Genomic DNA, 18162 nt, shown 5'->3' with positions numbered 1-18162 from the left:
TTTTATGTGTTTATTAGGACACACACCGTCTCACACACAGACACACAACTGATGATCCATGTCTTTGTAAACACATGTGCTTTTAATTTTAACACCGTCTTCTCCATGTCCAACATTAACACAACATAATGGAATAAAACATTATGACGTTGTGTGGTGTTTAAGTCATGCAGCCGGTTTTATGTGGTCTGAAATTGGTCATTAATGTGCCGAAAAGTTTGCCTGGGAGACTAAATGCGTAGAAATGCTTGGACTAAATCTGTTTGGAGAAAACGCTGGGATGGATGGGTCATTAAGCCTGACGCAGGACAACAACATCGCAGCTTGCGGTTTTGCGGACAAAAACATGCACACAGACGCGTCATCATCATCATCACCACACTAAAAACCGCGGTAACACACAAAGAGGACGGTGGGTCATTTGTTCTGTCGTTAATCACACTGCAGTGTTTTGCTTTATTTTCTCTCCTTTCCCTCAGGACAAGCGGATCACCGGAGGCTACGAGACGGTGCCGACGGACGACATTCACATGAAGCAAATCGGCTTCGATAAAGAGTGGCTACACTTCATCCGAGAGTTCATTTCACCCGTCACGTTAAAAGTTTTCTCTGGCTACTACACAAAGGTTAGTGTGACCACAGGGAGAAATGAAGGGAAGAGAAAGAACGAGCTCCACCACTATTCACCCAAAAACTGAAACAGCACAAATGAACTTAGCTTATTTCTCTGGGATGTGTTTTTACACGTCTTTGACATTCTCTGATGAAATGTGAGCTTTAACAGCAGCTGACAGCTTTCACATAGATATATCAAAATGTTCACGGCTAACTTGATGTATTCATTTGCCGTGATTGCAGGGTTACGCCATAATGAATTTTGTGGTAAAATACACGCCTGAGAGACAAGCGTACTTGAGGCCCCACCACGACTCCTCCACCTTCACCATCAACATCGCCCTCAACAACAAAGACACAGACTTTCAGGTAAAAAAAAAAAAAGAAGGTGCAATGGAGGATGAGTCATTCTGATATTAGAGCGGAATGACATCTGGATATTGTCAAGACTGGTTTAATCTCAATGTTCCCGGACCCAGTGACTCATTCCACAAATATCAATCCATCTACAACTGTCCCTCACATTCTCATTTCCTTTTTAGGGAGGCGGCTGCCGTTTCCATAGGTATAACTGCTCCATAGATTCACCCAGAAAAGGCTGGAGCTTCATGCACCCAGGACGCTTGACTCATCTGCACGAAGGCCTGCCCACCACCAACGGCACCCGCTACATCGCAGTGTCCTTCATCGACCCTTGAACTATCCGATCATGCTGTAAATTACTCCGCTGACCTTTGCTTTGCTTCTTTTTCTGTCATGTTTGTTCTGTTTTTTTTTTGTTTTTTTTGTGCCCCAGATGTTTTGCAGATGCAATTCTTTTCTTTTAAAGCAACAGCTTTAAAAGAGTTAATGGTTGCATTTAAAAAGAAAATCTCTGTCAAACAGAGTGTAGAGTGGAAAAGGGAGGTGACAAAAGCAATTCACACATAAGATACACAAGTAAGAAAAATGATGCTAGCAGGCTGCAGCGCTTCCATTCCCATTTAAAGCATTTAAATCAAAAACTTTACTGGTGCTGTAGCTTGTCATGATTTCCGGGTCACACACACTGGTGCCTCTGCTTGCTGTACTATGCTAGCATGAGGTTGTTGTGTATCTATTTGCGTTTCAGGTAAGATGTCACTGAATGCATTTATACTGTAAAATTACACATTTCTACTGGTGCTTATCAACAATCCCATGTTTCTGCTTTTAAATTTAAATCATTTATTTTCGGGGTGTAAGTTCTTTTCCATCCTAAAACAATCCAGATGTGTGATTTTAGTAAAATAACTTGTGCCCAGTAAAAAATAAATATATTTTTGTAATTTTGCACATCAGAAAATTAAAAATCGACAACAAAGCAGCAGAATTCAATATGAATTCCGTTTGAATGAAGTTTCATTTTCTGTTTTACTTGAAAGGCTTCGTTCTTGTTTTGGAGATTGGCAACATTCATTTGAAAATATTTTTCTGCAATATTCCTCTGCAAAGATGTGTGTGAATGGATTTTGGGACTCGGAAAATTAAGTTGTTTAACTTATTGTCAAATTTTAATAAAATTCTTTATAAGAAATTTAATGTGTTCCCTCATTTTTTCAAGCTCTGATACTTCACATTTACAGCTCACACCAGCCTTTTCTGCACCTTCTCATGCTCAACTCAAAAGGAAGAAGACATTTATCCGCCTGTGCAGATTCTGGCAGAAGCAAAGCAAAGTCTGGATGGGATTAAGCTCAACTACGGAGAGATATCCATCGTGTTATCTCTGTTACCGGTGCATCTTCCAAGTCTGTCAAGTTGTTCTGCCGTGAACACATCACATGTACAAACAATCAGGCGTGTTTTGGGAGTTCAGCTCTGCACAGGGCTGAGGGAGCGGTGTTTGGGGTGTGGTGATGTGATGTAAATCAGTGCAAATGCAGTTCAGTTTACATGAGGACCCCAGTGTAAACATGCACATGCAACTTTAGAGGAGTTTTTACAGATCGACTGATGACTGATGATGGGGGAGGAGTACTGCCTGGAATTTGCAGAAAGAAAAGAACCTGATGATTAATATATATAACTTTCTACAACCAGATATACAAGAGAACGGTGATTTATTTGTAGCAGTTACACGCCTCCACATGTAGAAACCACAATACTGATCAGTTCAGATCAGTTCATTTATGAAACATCACCTCATTACCTTTAACACGCACAGCCTCTGGAGAGACAACCCCCTGCAGGGCGGACTCCCTGACTACAGGCACGCGTTTCTGCTCCCTGTAAAGTCTAGGTGAAAGCTGAATGTCTGAGGAGCTGCTATGAGAGGGGGAGAGATGGAGGAGATTTGGGTCAACACACTGCTGAAAGAGGCCTTTGTGGCCATCATTTCCCTCGGTCCGCCCCATGAAAGGTGACATTGATTCCTGCCAGGCGCGCAGGAAAAGCTGCATTCCTCACAGGTTCTCACAGGAATGATTTTTATCAAACAGCAGTGATGGACGAAAATGTTTCAAGTCTGATTTACTTCTAGAGTTGGATGAAGAATAAAGCAAAGTGAATATTTGATGTGCGATCTTGTTTTATATTCCTTTCTATCTTATAGTTACGAAAGATTTAACCTAGGAGAGAATGTGGTTTTTTTTTTACAGTGAATTCCGAGGCCACACAGCTCCTCTATAACACAGTGGATACTCATGCTTGGGGTCAGCAGCTCTAACGATGTGTAACATGATCCTCTACCGAAGTAGATTCGAGTGTGCCACAAACTGCAGGGTGCCCAGTAACAGGCAGCCATTTAGACATTACAGTAGCACACACTGGGGTCCTGACTAAACACGGGATTTAAATAAAGTGTTTGCAATGATCCAAGAATGTGAGTGCCTGAGGCCAGTGTATGTGTGGGCATATGTGCTGTCTGGTGCTGATGGTTTGAAGGAGGACAGTGCAGGAGCAGTTTCAGGCCCATTCACTTCCTACTGTAACATTTTCAAATTTACCCCTTGGGGGCATGAGTCCAGGAGTTATTGCAGTACATGCAAGGAGTAGAGGTATCTGGGTTCATGCACAGTGCAACTGACAGTCAGAGATTAGTGGAAAAGTACTGGAATAGAACGTGTGAACAGAGAGGAAATGTTCAATGCATATATGCATATCAGCGCATGTGTGTGCGTCTCGGTGGGAACATGTGTTCAAGTTGTGTTTTTCTACTTGTGTTCACATTTCTTGCAAATGGACCAAAGTATTCTAGTAACTGTGTGTGTGTGACAAAGCCACATTAAATGCAAGAAGGTCTGAAAGTTTGAAACCAGTGTGACCCCCCTCTCTGTAATTTATTACTTGGCAGCTCGAGCATCAGCACCATGTTTCACATTCTTTGAAAAACGGGAAGGCTGAGGTATGAGGTCTCTTTTAATTCTAACCAAAGAATAAAATAGAAACCGTTGTTTAAAGCAATCAATGTCAGTGTTACTGTAGATAAATAAAAAAGAACTTTAGTTCTTTATGCGTATTTGCACATGAGGAACATTCTGGTGCTACTTCATCATCTTTGCATTTGCAATAGTGCAAGAGAACAAGAAATGATTCATTGGTTCCAGTGGCAGTTACATCACGTTACATTATCCATGTTGACTCAGAGCCACGCTTGTTGTTAAAAACCTGCGTACTTACATAATCATGAGGTGAGTTCACGTCCCGCAGCAGCTGAATAAAGGAGATTTCACTTGTTTAATTTTAACAACTTAAACCCACTGACTCTGGCAACAGCAGCGACTCTCACACATTGTAAAAAAATTTTTTTTTATACTTTTATTGGGCTCTTAAAAAAAGACCATGGGAATTTATGTGCGCAAAGTCCTTGATCATTTTTATGTTGGGAATCTCTCGTATATCAGGCGTCCTGTGATTATAGGCGACATAAAAATGGATCCAGACATGTCAGGTAAAACATGACACATTGAAAATGATCCATATTGTGTAATTCAAAGAAAATACCACTTATTATTTCAAGGCTGCCATCACGCCCGTCATTCAGGTAAGTAATCAAATACATCCACAGTCCACAACAGCAATTACGGCTGATTGTATACTTTTGAAATGATCGGCACACTCCCTTTTTGCCAGCCAGACTGTTTACCATCCCAGAGTAAACTAGGCGCAAGTGCCATTTAGCCAAATTACACAGAAACGCTCTGTAAAAACAATCAGCAGCCCCACACTCCCAGACAGATATTGATTTATGGAAAAAGACAAAAGCGAGGAGGAGGACGTGCATGGGTGGAGGACGGGGGGGTCGTCAGAAGCCACAGAGGCTCCGTGTATAGTTAGCTGAGCAAAATATAAGTCACACAACATGTCTTTTAGGAGCTATTTTCAGGGTCTTCTGAATGATCCTTCAGTGTGTTTAGTCTGGTTTTGCTCCCTCAATCGGCACTTTGCAAGTTGAGATGTGGATGAAAGAAAGGGAGTGGGGGGTATTTTGCTGTCTAGGGTGTGCGTCTTTGTGTGTGCACCCTCGTTTACGTGGAGGCCACGTGTCTTGGGTCAATGCAGGCAAAGAGGAGAAAGCAGGACGGTGTTCAGACCCCCAGAGCCCCCATGTGGGTACACCCTGTCTGTGCCATTTTTACACTGTGAGGTGAGAAGTCAGGCAAGAATATCTCAGACAGGAGAAGTTCTGCTTGCAACATTAATCATTAATATTCCATGTGACAAGCGAGCGCGCAGATGTAATGAAGAGCAAATACACGGGTGCACAGAAGTTAATCACACACCTGCGAGCAAAGCAGAAACTCTGAGTGGAGTGTTTCATGATAGGTTGGTGTGTCAAATGAAATATACTGCTCGGCGTGATGTTCTTATTGGAGCAATCACATTGATCGTGCTTGTTTCCTCAAGGAACTACATCCTCAACCTCCGTGTCAGCCAAGAAAAGATTTATAGATTTTCTGCTCTCAGACAGTGAGAGTTTATTTAAGCACGTTCCTCATATATGTTGAGACTGAGATTTGAAATCAGGGAGATGTGATGTTGAAAAATGCTGAAAGAAAGTGACGAAACACATCGATGTGTCTTTGAGACAGGCAGTGAAAGAACCAAGATGTCAGATGAAGCTACTTCCTGCAAAGTTTGTTGAGGTCTGTCAATAAACTGTGTCGGTTTTGTTAACACATCATCAACTCCCTTGCCACTTTCACCGGAGTTGGTTTGTGATCTTTGGCACGACATTGGAAGTGACCACCCACGTTCACCATGTCCATGACACAAGGGAAAAATGGTGTCTGGGGACAGTGAGTTTACTGAGCATGTAAATATATCCACGTTTGAACTAAAGCAACACCAGAAATGTAAACACTAATAACGGAAGTTGAGACTAAAATATTCTACATGCTAGAAGTATGATGTCATCTTTAGTCCCTTATACCAACCGTAGTGTCTCAGAGACTTTATTGCCCTGAATCAAGACTTATATTTCTACTTCTATTCTTTTTTGGTGTATAATGTGTATTTTTTTTAGGTGTTAGCTTTTTTCAAGTTGAACCAAATTGCACACGTTTATAGATATTAGTTCCTTTAATGTGTCTTATTTTGTTTTGTCAAGCTCAATGCATTATTCCCCGGGGAGGTGGTGAAAATGTTGAAAGATCTTGCGTTACAGAAAATTAAAAGAAATTCTGGATCTAGGCTAGACACCCACATTTAGCGGGTTCTTCCCTGACCCAGACTGCATCCTTCAACCAAGTTTTGTGATAATCTGTGAAGGTTTTGAAAACACTGTTTCCCAGGCTCATCCAAGACCAAGAAATACATCAACCACATTCATCCATCATTTCATCCTAGTGTCTACCTGTGTATTTATGCACAGAGAAAAGCAACAGGGTTCAACAAGCGTTTGTTATATGCGAGTATTCCCACCACTGCTCTGGACCTCATGCCATAAAGAGCGTTCTCTCACTGCCTGTCTATCCAACACTGCGATATAATTGCATGTTCCAGTCATGTGGCTCTTGTTGGATTTGTACTTAGCACTTCTTCAAGTCCTCTCAGATACCCAACGCCAAGAGTCCCTCTGTGGAGGCGTGTTTGTTGCGAGTCCTCCACGCGAACCTGTTGCCCTCTGAGGAGCCAGAAGCGACACAACAGCAAACTGGCAATCTGGTGACCACAGCTCATCAAGACAAAACCAGTGGTGATCCACCCTAATCCTTCTAATTGGCTCTTTGGCTCTGACTTAAAAGAACGACCACAAGAGAGGGATTTTTTTAAAGCGAATCCTCCACACTGGACGTTGTGGTCTGTATAGCTGTGTTGTGGCATCCTGCCGCCGTCTGGGCACGCTGCCATAATCCTCATTTTGTTTTGACTTTCACAACTTGGGATGAGATCATTTATGATGTGAGTCAAGTGAAACTAACCATGTAATACTTTAATATAAGATTTCAGGAGGGGTGGGCGGGTTTCCAGGAGAGGCACACATCATGCATATACACATTGTACATGTGGGAAAGCCTTTTTCTTTTCACCTAGGAATTTACATAAAGATGAGTAGAGGTATCCTGTTTGGAGAATGACTCACTTCAAAGGGCTGACTCCTGTGCAATGTATTGTTTACAGAAAAAAAAACTTTAACTCAAGGGCTTTTACATAATGGGTACATCTATGTTAGTAATTTCATATTGGCTGTGGCGTTCGGAACGTTTCTATTATATCTGTCAGCTGCTGCTCTGTGTAATATTAGAATTGGTTTAATAAAATTACAGAGTGAACCTGGACTCAGCAGAGGGTCCTCTCGAGATAGAGGAATACATTTAGCCACTGAAGGTCGAGGTTTGGGCGAGAAACAAGTGCAGAGCACAGCGCCAGGCTCAAGTGGTGGCCATGCATGGACCACACACGGGAGATCCACCCCCATCCTCAACCACGCCCTATCATCCTCCCCCAAAACCACCACAAGCACACAGAGGTCAGAGACTAAGTGGAAATCAGACACACTTAAACTTACACTTCCTGGGAACACAAAGCCTCAGTTGGGTTTGCAAGGTCAAGGCCTTTCTCATCTTTTCCTGCATCTGCTTCTTCTTCCCTCTCCACCATTTTCAGACCCATGATTGACAATGTTAAAAATAGCACGCACGTTTAATATCTTCTGCTATGAGGCATGGGAGAAGCCAGTGAGCTCCTTCATGTGGAAAACATCCACAATATCTCTGATTTATTGCAGAAATCATGCTTAGTGCAGACGCACATGTTCCCACTTAAGCACATATATCTCCTCTTGCACAGCCTCACATATAGAGCTCCTAACCTCTGATCGCTCTAACCTAGCTTTCCCTTTTAAGGCAATCGCCCAAACACAAGCTGGAACTTAGCATTTAGCTACACCTCTTTGTTCTGAGCCTCACACAGTTTGCAGACACAAGGCATGAAATACTGAGGGCTTAAGGAGATATGTTGAATATATCATATTCAGGCTCATTATTGTTATTTGGATTTCTACTTAAAGGTGTTCTAATGTTCAGAAACCATCTCTTTCCTCAGACTGTCGAATGCTGCAGCTCCTCTTTTCAGCCTTTGTGGGAAATGCTTGGTTTTAACTCCTACTTGACCACGATGGCCTTACTCTGATAAGTGTGAGGCCTCCCAGGCTTTGGAAAAGCATCAGGTCCATCTCTGTGGCCTTGCAGCCAACTCTAAAGAGGGATCACCCTACAAGATGGTTGGCTACAGCTGCGTTGTACAGTGAAGTACTACAGTCTCAAGCCAAGGATGTGATCAAGAAATACTTCAAATACTTCATTGTACTGAGGCAACATTAATGACAGAGATGCCAGAGACACAAAGTATAGAGCCTGGTACAAGCTTTTCAAACTTAATAACAGTTTCATAAAAATCTTAGCCTGTCTTACATTTACTTCAGCTGTGGGTCTCCACCTGTTATGAATCAGGAAGCAAACACATGTGCAGTCTTTTGAGACAGCCCCATAATTCATTGCTTGTCCTAATGCTGGCGTGCGTGTGAATACTCATAAAACAGCTGGAGTAGTGTACATCATAAATGGGAAGCTCATCTCTCCCGGCGAGGCCCCTTTTTTTCTGACAGAGCCGCAGATGATCAACCCAGACGTGAACTGAAAGATGATCCGGAATCTAAAAACTAACCACAAACTCCTTTAATAAATATTTAGACACAAGCCTCCCTGACCTCAGTCATATATGTTGAAAACACATCGAAAGGCTTTTCCTATGCACTTCACTCCATTAGGTTCAGATGGTTCTGCAGAGTAAAATGCCTTTCATGATACTGCTGATAAACAGTGCACTGAAAGAATGATGAGATTACCTCTCCATGGAGGGAAAACATTTCCTGTATTAACACTGATTGATTACATTTTACTGCAAATATTCTTTAAAACTTTTACATAAATTTAAACTGGAGTCCTGATTGTGAGATTTAAAAAACGGATCTCACATCGAGTAAATAAGATAGATAGAATGATAGAATGATAGATAGATAGAATGATAGAATGATAGATATAATTTGCGTGTACTGTATCAAATTCAATACCATGCAGATGCAGAGGAAGATAAATCTGCAATAAGCTGCTGCAGACAGGCAAAACTTCATTACACCCACTCACATACTTACACACTGCACTCATTTGATTTAGTCAGTGGGCTGAAATACCTGTGGTCAGTCAGAGGTTGGCGTATGTTTGCCTACGTGCGCACTTACACAAAATTTTAGTTTAATTTTCACCTGCACGGGAAGTCAATTAATTTACACACCCAATTATGTTTATACATCTGTCCCACCCATGTGCAGATTTGGAGACTGAACTTTCTACCTTTGCACTTGAAGGAATATAATTACTGCTGCATGTGTAGGTTTGGTAATTTGCTGCTGTGACTAAACTAGTTTTACACTGTACAGCATGAAAATGGAAAAAACATTTTACAGATATTCATAAGGCTTTCTTTTTCATATTCATATTATTTAACCTGAGCACTGTAAAAGAGTCCCCAGAGTCGAGGACTCGCAACGCAAATATCCAGAGATTTCTCCAGGAAATTACACATACATTAGCGAAAATGATCCGAAATGACTCTCAAGTGAGCCGTGATGGAGAGAAAAACATTGAGGACCATCTCCTGTGCCAAAATCGAAATCATCAATCCTGTATATTGCTCTAAATATGTTCCGTGCTCACCGCTGCTGCAGACAGGAACGCATCACATGGAGTAAAGAATTTACAGCTCGCTAACAAGGCATTAAAATGTGCTTCATAAGAAAAATAATTCCGTTTGTAGTCTGTAACCCAGACGGGCACGATCAAAACCTTGGCTTGTTTTTCATGCACGAAAAAAAACAACATGGAAATGGGTGCTGAGAGAGAAATGTAATGGCCCAGGTGCTTTTCCTCATAGACTTACAGTGGCACTGCCAAGACACGGAAATGGCAAGGGTTTTAAATGTGGGGCAACATTAAAGCGTGGTCTGAAACTAATGAGTCATGGTAGTCTGGGAAAGGTGACATCATTTCCTTTTCGCCTCAGTGGGTCAGGAATGTGACCCTCCCGCACTAACCGCTGCTGCAGGATGTCTGGAAGGGACAGAGCTGTGAAATTCATCTATAATGAAGACAGCCTGGGTTCAAACCTGTAACACACAGGGATCCACACAAAAACCAGGTGCTGAGATGATATCATTTTACTTTAGGCAGTAACGAAAATAATAACAGTCCTAAATTGGTGGTGTGATTTGGGTATTTTTCCTGATATGCGATGTAATCCAGCCGTGTCAAATTGCAGGGTAGTGCCACAAAAAACAGGCATTAAGTGAGTTTTTCTCCCGACACGGATGAAACTTAAAGCTAAAAGCCAAATTGAATGGTATTATTATTATTACTGGGATCTGATGAAATACTTTGGGGGAGAATGTGAATGTGTTAGTAAAAATCAGCACCAACAGTGAAATGCACTGAGAGGATTGAGTGAGATATGTATTCACAGAGAAGCCAAAAGATTCCAGCGAAAGACGACTTCCCCGGAATTGATCCTGTGACTCAGCGCTGATAAAGCTGGATAAATTCCACGGTGGTGAGAAAATTAAAGAAAAAAAAAGATATAATGGAGAGAGCTCTGTGAACAGACATAAATTCAGAAAGACGCTACAGCCTCTGTGTGGGAGAGACATCTGCTCAGTGAAATATGACGCCAATCTGAAAACCTGCACTCCCAGGAGGTCTGCTGTTGAAATGTACAGAAGATGCACATGGCAATTAAAACTTTTTTTTAACTCATGTAAAAATACATTTTCTCGGATTGAAAATGTCACACGGCCTGATGGAAGAGCAACGGCCTATTCTGTGGACACAAAGGGCTCTATAGTAATAATGTAATAATATACTGGTACTGATACGAAATAAAATCCACAGTGTATTAACACAAGACCTGTTGAGTTGTTCATTTTGTCTTCTTCAGTTATAGACATGCTGCATTAAGATGTCATTCCAAATGCATCCGGAAAACTAGACTTGCACTCAGAAGTGTGCAAACATCTGCTAAGGCCTAACTGTCCCCTAAATTCTATCAAGCCGCACCCAACTGAAGTGCTCAGTCCTTAAAATGTGCCTGATCCATGAATTATTTCTGAAAATGTCTCTCGCAATGTTAAAGAAAAAAAGAAAAATTCCTGGATCTGCACTCGATCCAGAGGCTGTTCTTCCCTGACCCATAGGCCGAGTTTGGAGGAAATTCATTCAGATGTTTTTTTTAAATCTTGTTTTCAGCATTAAAGATTCTTTTCAGAAAATGTCTTTAAGAAGAGTTCTGGTCAAAACTTCGAAAGCACGATCACCTTCGGTTTTCGGCACAACCCGTAAATCCTGGTCAGAGGACCCGAGTGACCTGCAGGGGCTGTATGGAGCAGCAATGTGAGCAGGGGTCTGACCATGCAGTGAAGTTGTGAGATCACACCAGATTGACCCTTGACTCATTTGTCAACGCAGCTGTCCAAGCTGAGGGAGGGACAAGCTGAACTGTATGTGTACTTTAGACACATTAAAATGTCAACTGGAACTATGTGTTTGTGTGTGTGTGTGTGTTTGTGGGGGGGGGGGGGGGGGGGGGGTGTTCTCATCTTTAATACCAACTAAAAGAAACAGATACCGACTGGATGCATTTCAAAGTTTGGATACGGTTGAGTGTAAATTTGTTTCATGTGCCCGCCAGCATCCACGAGGTGTCACTGCGAGGACGACCCCGTTACAAGCATGAAATCCCTCCGATTCGTACGCAGCAAAATTAAAAAACACTGCAGGGAGAGGTTTCAAATAGGAAAAATAACATTTGCTCATTTGCATTTGTCAAATGCTCAGCCATCAGAATTATCAAAAGTTGATAGAAGTTGTCGTCAACATCATTAACAACAAAGCAGAATTTCAAATGGAAAAGAAATATTTGATCATGGAGATGAGAAGCTCTGTGTTTGCATCTGTTCCCCTCTTCTTCCCCCTTGTGGCTGAGGACGGGACACCAAATCAGCCCTAATGAAGGAGCCACCATTAGATATGCAGGCACGTACTTTAAATGTGTTGATCTTTGCCTGGAGATACATTGGCCAAGAAAATATTCTCATGACATTTGATTTCTGTGAAATTAGAATAAAACATCTATTATTTCCCACGTACAACCAGATGTTTTATTGACTTTCTCTCTCAAGGCCAACATGAAACAGAGATTTCTAATGTCAATAAAATTATAATGTTTGATATTTAAATGTATTCTTACTAAAATGTATTTAAAGAGGTCAAAATAAGGGATGTTCATCTGAGCACCACAAGGCAGCGCCGGTGAGCTGCAAATGGAATAAGCTCCAACCTGCATGCAAAAAAACAGTTTAACTCTCTCCATCTCTCTCACACACACACACACACACACACACACACTCACACACTCACACACTCACACACACACACACACACACACACACACACACACACACACACACAAACTGCCTGCACTGGCTGTGAGCTCCTAATTGACGATGTGGGTTTTGAGTTGCTGCACCATTCATCGGGAGCAAACTGGGTCATAATTTACAAACATCATTTAATAATAATGGCAATTCATTAGTGCAAGACCCAAGCAATCTCTTTCATCAGCTGAATAGAAAGAATGCCACTGGGGCTTGAAAGCGGGTCGGTGTGGGGGGTGGCGGTGCTGTTGGTGGTGGTGGTGGTAAACAGCAGTGCACGGTGTGCCTGCTGCATCCCTCTGAATACATGATCAGAAATGAGCTTCATCTGCAAAGTATAAGTAAATGTTTTCATAAGGAACTGCAGCGACAGTTTGGGAATCAGCGATGTCTCTGACAAAAGCATGAATCAGAATCGTGTGCTTTTACTCCCTGTCCTCCTTTCATAAACAAATTGAATGGCCCATTTCTTTTGTCATAAACTTGAATCATGTGTCGCCTTTAAGCTTTGAACACAACGGTGACGATGTTTTTTGGTTTTAGCGGCACACAGAGGGAATAAGTTGTGGAAGTGTTGTCAGACATAATTGTGATTCAGTCCGTCCCACCTGATGAGAGGAGACTGAGCAGGTGGAAGAAGAGATGAATGGTCATGGAGGAGGCTTTGGTTTATCTTCTCTGCGTTGGTGTCCGGGGAGATATGATGGATGTCAGTGCCAGCGGGGACTCTAGGTGTTGTCTGGGTGGCAGAGGTATAATAGAACGTGAGGGATTTTTGTTCTCAAGGTGGGTCCCGTGTCTCCAGAGGACGAGGACGCTTATCTGCCAAAGTCGTCGTCCCGAGAGACGACATTAGGTGACGAAAGAGAATTGACTCTCATCCTGCTCTTTGTGTCTGATGAATGACGGCAGCACGAGCACTTTGCTCTCACATTATTGAACTGACACACATCATCTGCACTGTGAATAGAAAAAAACTAAACGTGAGCCTCAGGCATGTGATGAGCAGGAATGATAAAATGAAATAATTGATCTATTATAGACATTAACAGATAATGTGTTTTTATGAGGTATAAAGGTTTCTGAATTTAGTCTTGTTTAACATCATTCTTCATTGAGTGTTTGGACTGTTCCTCAAAACAAGTCGTTGGCTGCAGGTAACAATTATTTACATTATTGATTTGTCTGCTGAAGAATTTCCCCTTTGATCGATTAATAATTTTGTCTAGAAATGTCATAATTTGTTTAGAAAATGCTCCAAAGTAATTTCAAGAGCCAAATAACGACTTCTAAAACCAGACTACAATTATGAAACTTTACGATCTTAAAGGAAAAAGAAAAATGAGAAATCCACAAGCAGACAATTTTTTTCATTTATTTATAGAAACATTTTTAAGTTCTTGTTCATTAAGAAATCAATTGTTTCAGCTCTAACTATGTTAGTTTGACTTTGTGGAAATTGTTATGGCCTTAAATTCATATTTTTCTGACATTTCAAGGGCTAAATGATCAATTCCTGGAAATATAATTTGCTCCGCCAAGGAAGACGTGTTTTTATCAGCATCTGTTTGTTTGCAGGATTACGTAAAAACAACAGTTTGCAGATTACAAAGAAAGGTGGTGAAAGGAAGCTGTATGGGGCAGGGAGGAACCTGTTCAATTTTGGTGCGGATCAGGGGGCAGATCCAGGATCTTTTATCTCTTTCTTTAACATTGTTTTTTATTAATATAATGCATAATGCATGACTCTAGATATAAAAAAGAACAAGGCATATTTAAGGGAACTGAAATCTATCAGTGTGTGCAATGTGGTGCAGCTTGACTGTCAGGCCTTGGTGGGGGTGCATGCTTTTCTTAAATCTAGTTGACAGGTGAATTGCTCATGGAAACAGTTGTTAGCTGCATTTCTTATTTATTATCGTTGTTGTTATTGTCCTTATTATGTTCTACAGAAATGAGTGCAGTGACTGCTCAAGTGCATTGAAAAGTGGGTGTCGATGAGGGAGAACTGAGGTCTTATCTATTAAACCATCAGGTAACTCGCTGTAGCAGGTGGTGTCTGAAGACATCATCTTAGTTTCTCAATGTTAAAGCACATTGAATTCTCAAAGCATTTTAGAGAGCTCATCTCCCGAGCCCCTCTCAAGAACCGTACGACAGGACAATGCACAAGGAGAATTAATTCAACCGAGAATAAAACCTATTCACACACCTAAGACACCTTTTCGTTGTCTCGGATGAAGTCCCACATGTGGGAGAGATGAATTATTAACAGTCGACCCGACGCTCAGTCTGTTGTGTGCACATAGAGCCGATTTGATTTCCCACCTCCCTGTCAGGAAAGATGAGGTCAGTGTCACAGACATGAGAATCCTGAATGCTGGGAAGTGGAAAACAGTTGGGCTGCTAATACATAATGCACTCAACATATACTTTTTATACGTGTTAGGAAAACTGCAATGACAACTTGCGTAGGCGACAACAGCGTCGGTAGTGGCAGAAAGGCAGCAGGTGGAAGTTAAGAAAAATGTGGGAGGTGGACCATAAATTGAGGCATCACCTCTCCTCCACCCCTGCAGGCTGTAGCTTGTAGTGGCATATCTCCCACATTCCCATTACATGCTGCCTCTGTGTGTTTCCTCTGGCTAATCACAGCAAAGTGGGGAATAAGCAGGACAGAGGTAAAATAAAATAAAATAAAAAAAGCAAACGAGACGGAGGACCTGAAATACAGGCATCCCATATCCTCAACCCTCCCTCCAATAAACGCTGATGTCAGTGCCGGCTGCAGGAGCAATTAATCACAGCCAGAGGAGGCAAAAAAAAGAGAAATGCACGAGTACAAAAGCTATCAAGATGACAAGACTTCACAGTGAAATTTACTAGTTTTCTATTGCCGTCAAGGATATAAGTGCCATGATAAACTTGTTATTGTGTGTTGACAGCGTATTGCCGACGTGAGGCCCATGTTGCTATTGTTGTAATTGAGATTTTGCAATTACATCCGTTTTGCAGCTAATGAAGAGAATATAAGGTGCATGTGAACACACACACACACACACACACACACACACACACACACACACACAGATTAGTGGGAGTTATTAAAGAAAGAAAACAGGAAGAAGACACAGCTGCCTGAAGAGTCCTAAACATGAACCTCAGTCTGCTGATAAATCCTTGAATAAAGAAAATAATTTTAAAAAACACATTAAAATCCAGTGAGTGGGCTTTTCAGCAATAATGAATTACACAGACATCTATTATGCAAGGTCAAGTGAAGTGATACCACAAAGGTAAATGAGATGAGCCTTCAAGTTGTTGGCCTTCACAGGAAATATAACATTAAAAAGACTAGAGGAGAAAGAGCTGCGGCCATCTTCATTTTATAACCACAGCACTGCCTACCTACTACAGAAACATGCACTACACAGACTATGAATGCATTTAGAGCATGGACCTCAAACTGCACACCACCAGGCTATTTCTGGCTGCACATCCCCTTTCTCTGGTCTGCACCAGATCAAAAATACAATATAATGTAAACAATTTAAAAACAGGACTCTATTTTATGTCCTGCAAAATACTGGCAAAGGTCAAAGGTGCCCACGGATGCCCTTTATTTCTCATAGATATATTTTTTCAAATAGAAAAGGAAGGAGGATGATGAACACTGACAGTTTCAAGAAAGATGGACATTGCAATTTGTTTTGTTGAGTTCAGTTGGAAATTCTACCTCCTTCTTCCTCACCATTCTGTCAACAAGCAGTGACATATGTCCTGGTATATATCTTTATTATGAGATCTCAGTCTCTACCATACATGCAGTGTGTGCTCACATTACATATTCTCCTGCCTGACATTAAAATTAGTTATTAATAAAAAAAAGATTATTAATAGTACAAGAACAATTACAATTAAATACCTATTTTGGTCTAAATATATAATAATTCACACTATCATTAATGCTGAAGTGCCTCTCTAGTGTGAAACTATTACAGTAATGATCCCAGTCAATAAATATAAAATGAACTGAACGGCTCAAATATGTCTGACAAATCTGCTATGACACAAAGAAGAGAAATATCAATAATGTCTTTCAGAAAGCAACAAGCCCAAGCATTCAGACATGACTGCCTTTCTAAAGAAGCACACTCACCAGAAAAGCCAGGAGTGAGAGCAACCCTTAACCTCTGAGGAATTCAATACAGCCCAGAATAAAATGCCACATAATGAATAACTTGGACTACATGTACTTCTGGTTGAATTCTGTAGATATTTCTTTACTGCAGAAACTATAGCTACCTCCACCACAACAAAAATGATAATCACAAATATGGTCAGCTCAAAGTTTCACACTTCATCATACAAAGATGCCCCAGTCATCATTTTTATCAAACCACTTACTGCAAACAATATGATTGAAAGATCCAATATACAACATAAGATCAGTCTTCATGCAGAGGATTCATTCAACACTTTCACGTCAATACATTTTCAACATTACTAACAACTTCTCCACTGTTTCTTACTACAAAACAAACTGAGACAGATCAACTGTACTAACACTATCTGATAATATTTGGGATTCTACTCTCACATGGGACCAAACTCCCACTCACTTTCATTGGAAGAATCGTTAAAAAAAAAAAAATCAATTTTGAACTCAGATTTATTGTTGTCAATGGTTCCCACTGACAAATGGATCAAAGCACCAGACTCATTAACGTTTTAACTTTACCGGAAAAAACTAAAAACCCTAAACTCACTCTGATCATTAAAACAAAGCAGAACTCAAAGGTGGCCAAGAAGCAAAGCCGCCTGCTGAGAAACGATACACAACACGCCCTGCCAACTACACACAGACACCCATTACTCATTTCATGAACTATGGCTGAGGAAATAATCTTTCAAAACTAAAACTATCTAGATAAAACTATAGATACATTGCAATGAAACAAGAGGTTACAGTCTTCAATGAATGATGCAGATACAAACTCCACTCAAAACAGAACTCAGCTGAAAACTATTTGAATGACAAGAGCGAGTTGTTTGTGTCGTAGATTGAAGGTATTTGAATCTAAAATGAATGTGAGACTAGAGTTTTGGAATTTCTGCTTTTATTTCTTTGTATCTACATTAAGATGAGTTCAAGTACTTAATAGCCAAAAGAGTTATTATTGCCCCAGTGTTCTGTTTTTCGTGGATTGTTTATTCATGAGCTCTGAATGGCCTCTCTTGGTTTTAGCCTTGGGTTCCACCAGTGAAGACTGCATTTGTTAAAACGGATAAACCGACACGAAGAGCACAGAGATGTCAATGGGAGCAAAAAAAAAACAAAGTCCTTCTGAAGCCGACAAAAGAAGAGAAATCAATCAGAGCCATTGCACAAACACAGGCCATCGCCAGTACAACTATTTGGAATATTCTGAAGGAGACAGAAACTAGTGCACTGAGTCATTGACAGCAGAGGATGATGGAAACACAGTGAGAGCTGTGGAGGAAACCCCAATAACAACAACACCAGGAACTACAACATTCAGTGGCATCCCCATCAACCTCCACAGGGCAGAGATGGAGTGAGCATACATTTGTTAAGGAAC

General features: G+C 41.0%; 1 protein-coding gene and 1 long non-coding RNA gene across 3 annotated transcripts in view; one reads left to right on the top strand and one right to left on the bottom strand.

The window, feature by feature from the left end:
• Nucleotides 1-2170, top strand: part of plod2 (procollagen-lysine, 2-oxoglutarate 5-dioxygenase 2) — a 32742-nt gene extending 30572 nt beyond the window's left edge. For both annotated transcript variants that reach the window (XM_020087666.2, XM_020087665.2), the window contains 3 exons: nucleotides 480-626; nucleotides 859-984; nucleotides 1158-2170. In XM_020087666.2, coding sequence (XP_019943225.1) covers nucleotides 480-626; nucleotides 859-984; nucleotides 1158-1313 — 429 coding nt within the window. In that variant the 3' untranslated portion in view covers nucleotides 1314-2170. The remainder of the gene's footprint in view (nucleotides 1-479; nucleotides 627-858; nucleotides 985-1157) is intronic.
• Nucleotides 1-18162, bottom strand: part of LOC109629773 (uncharacterized) — a 175756-nt gene that overhangs the window by 42980 nt on the left and 114614 nt on the right. The gene's annotated exons all lie outside the window — the stretch shown is intronic.

Source organism: Paralichthys olivaceus, chromosome 17 (genome assembly GCF_024713975.1).
Source record: "Paralichthys olivaceus isolate ysfri-2021 chromosome 17, ASM2471397v2, whole genome shotgun sequence".
NCBI classification, from domain to species: Eukaryota; Metazoa; Chordata; class Actinopteri; order Pleuronectiformes; family Paralichthyidae; genus Paralichthys; species Paralichthys olivaceus.
The sequence above is the reverse complement of the archived record's forward strand: the minus strand, read 5'-3'. Positions and strand labels throughout refer to the sequence as shown.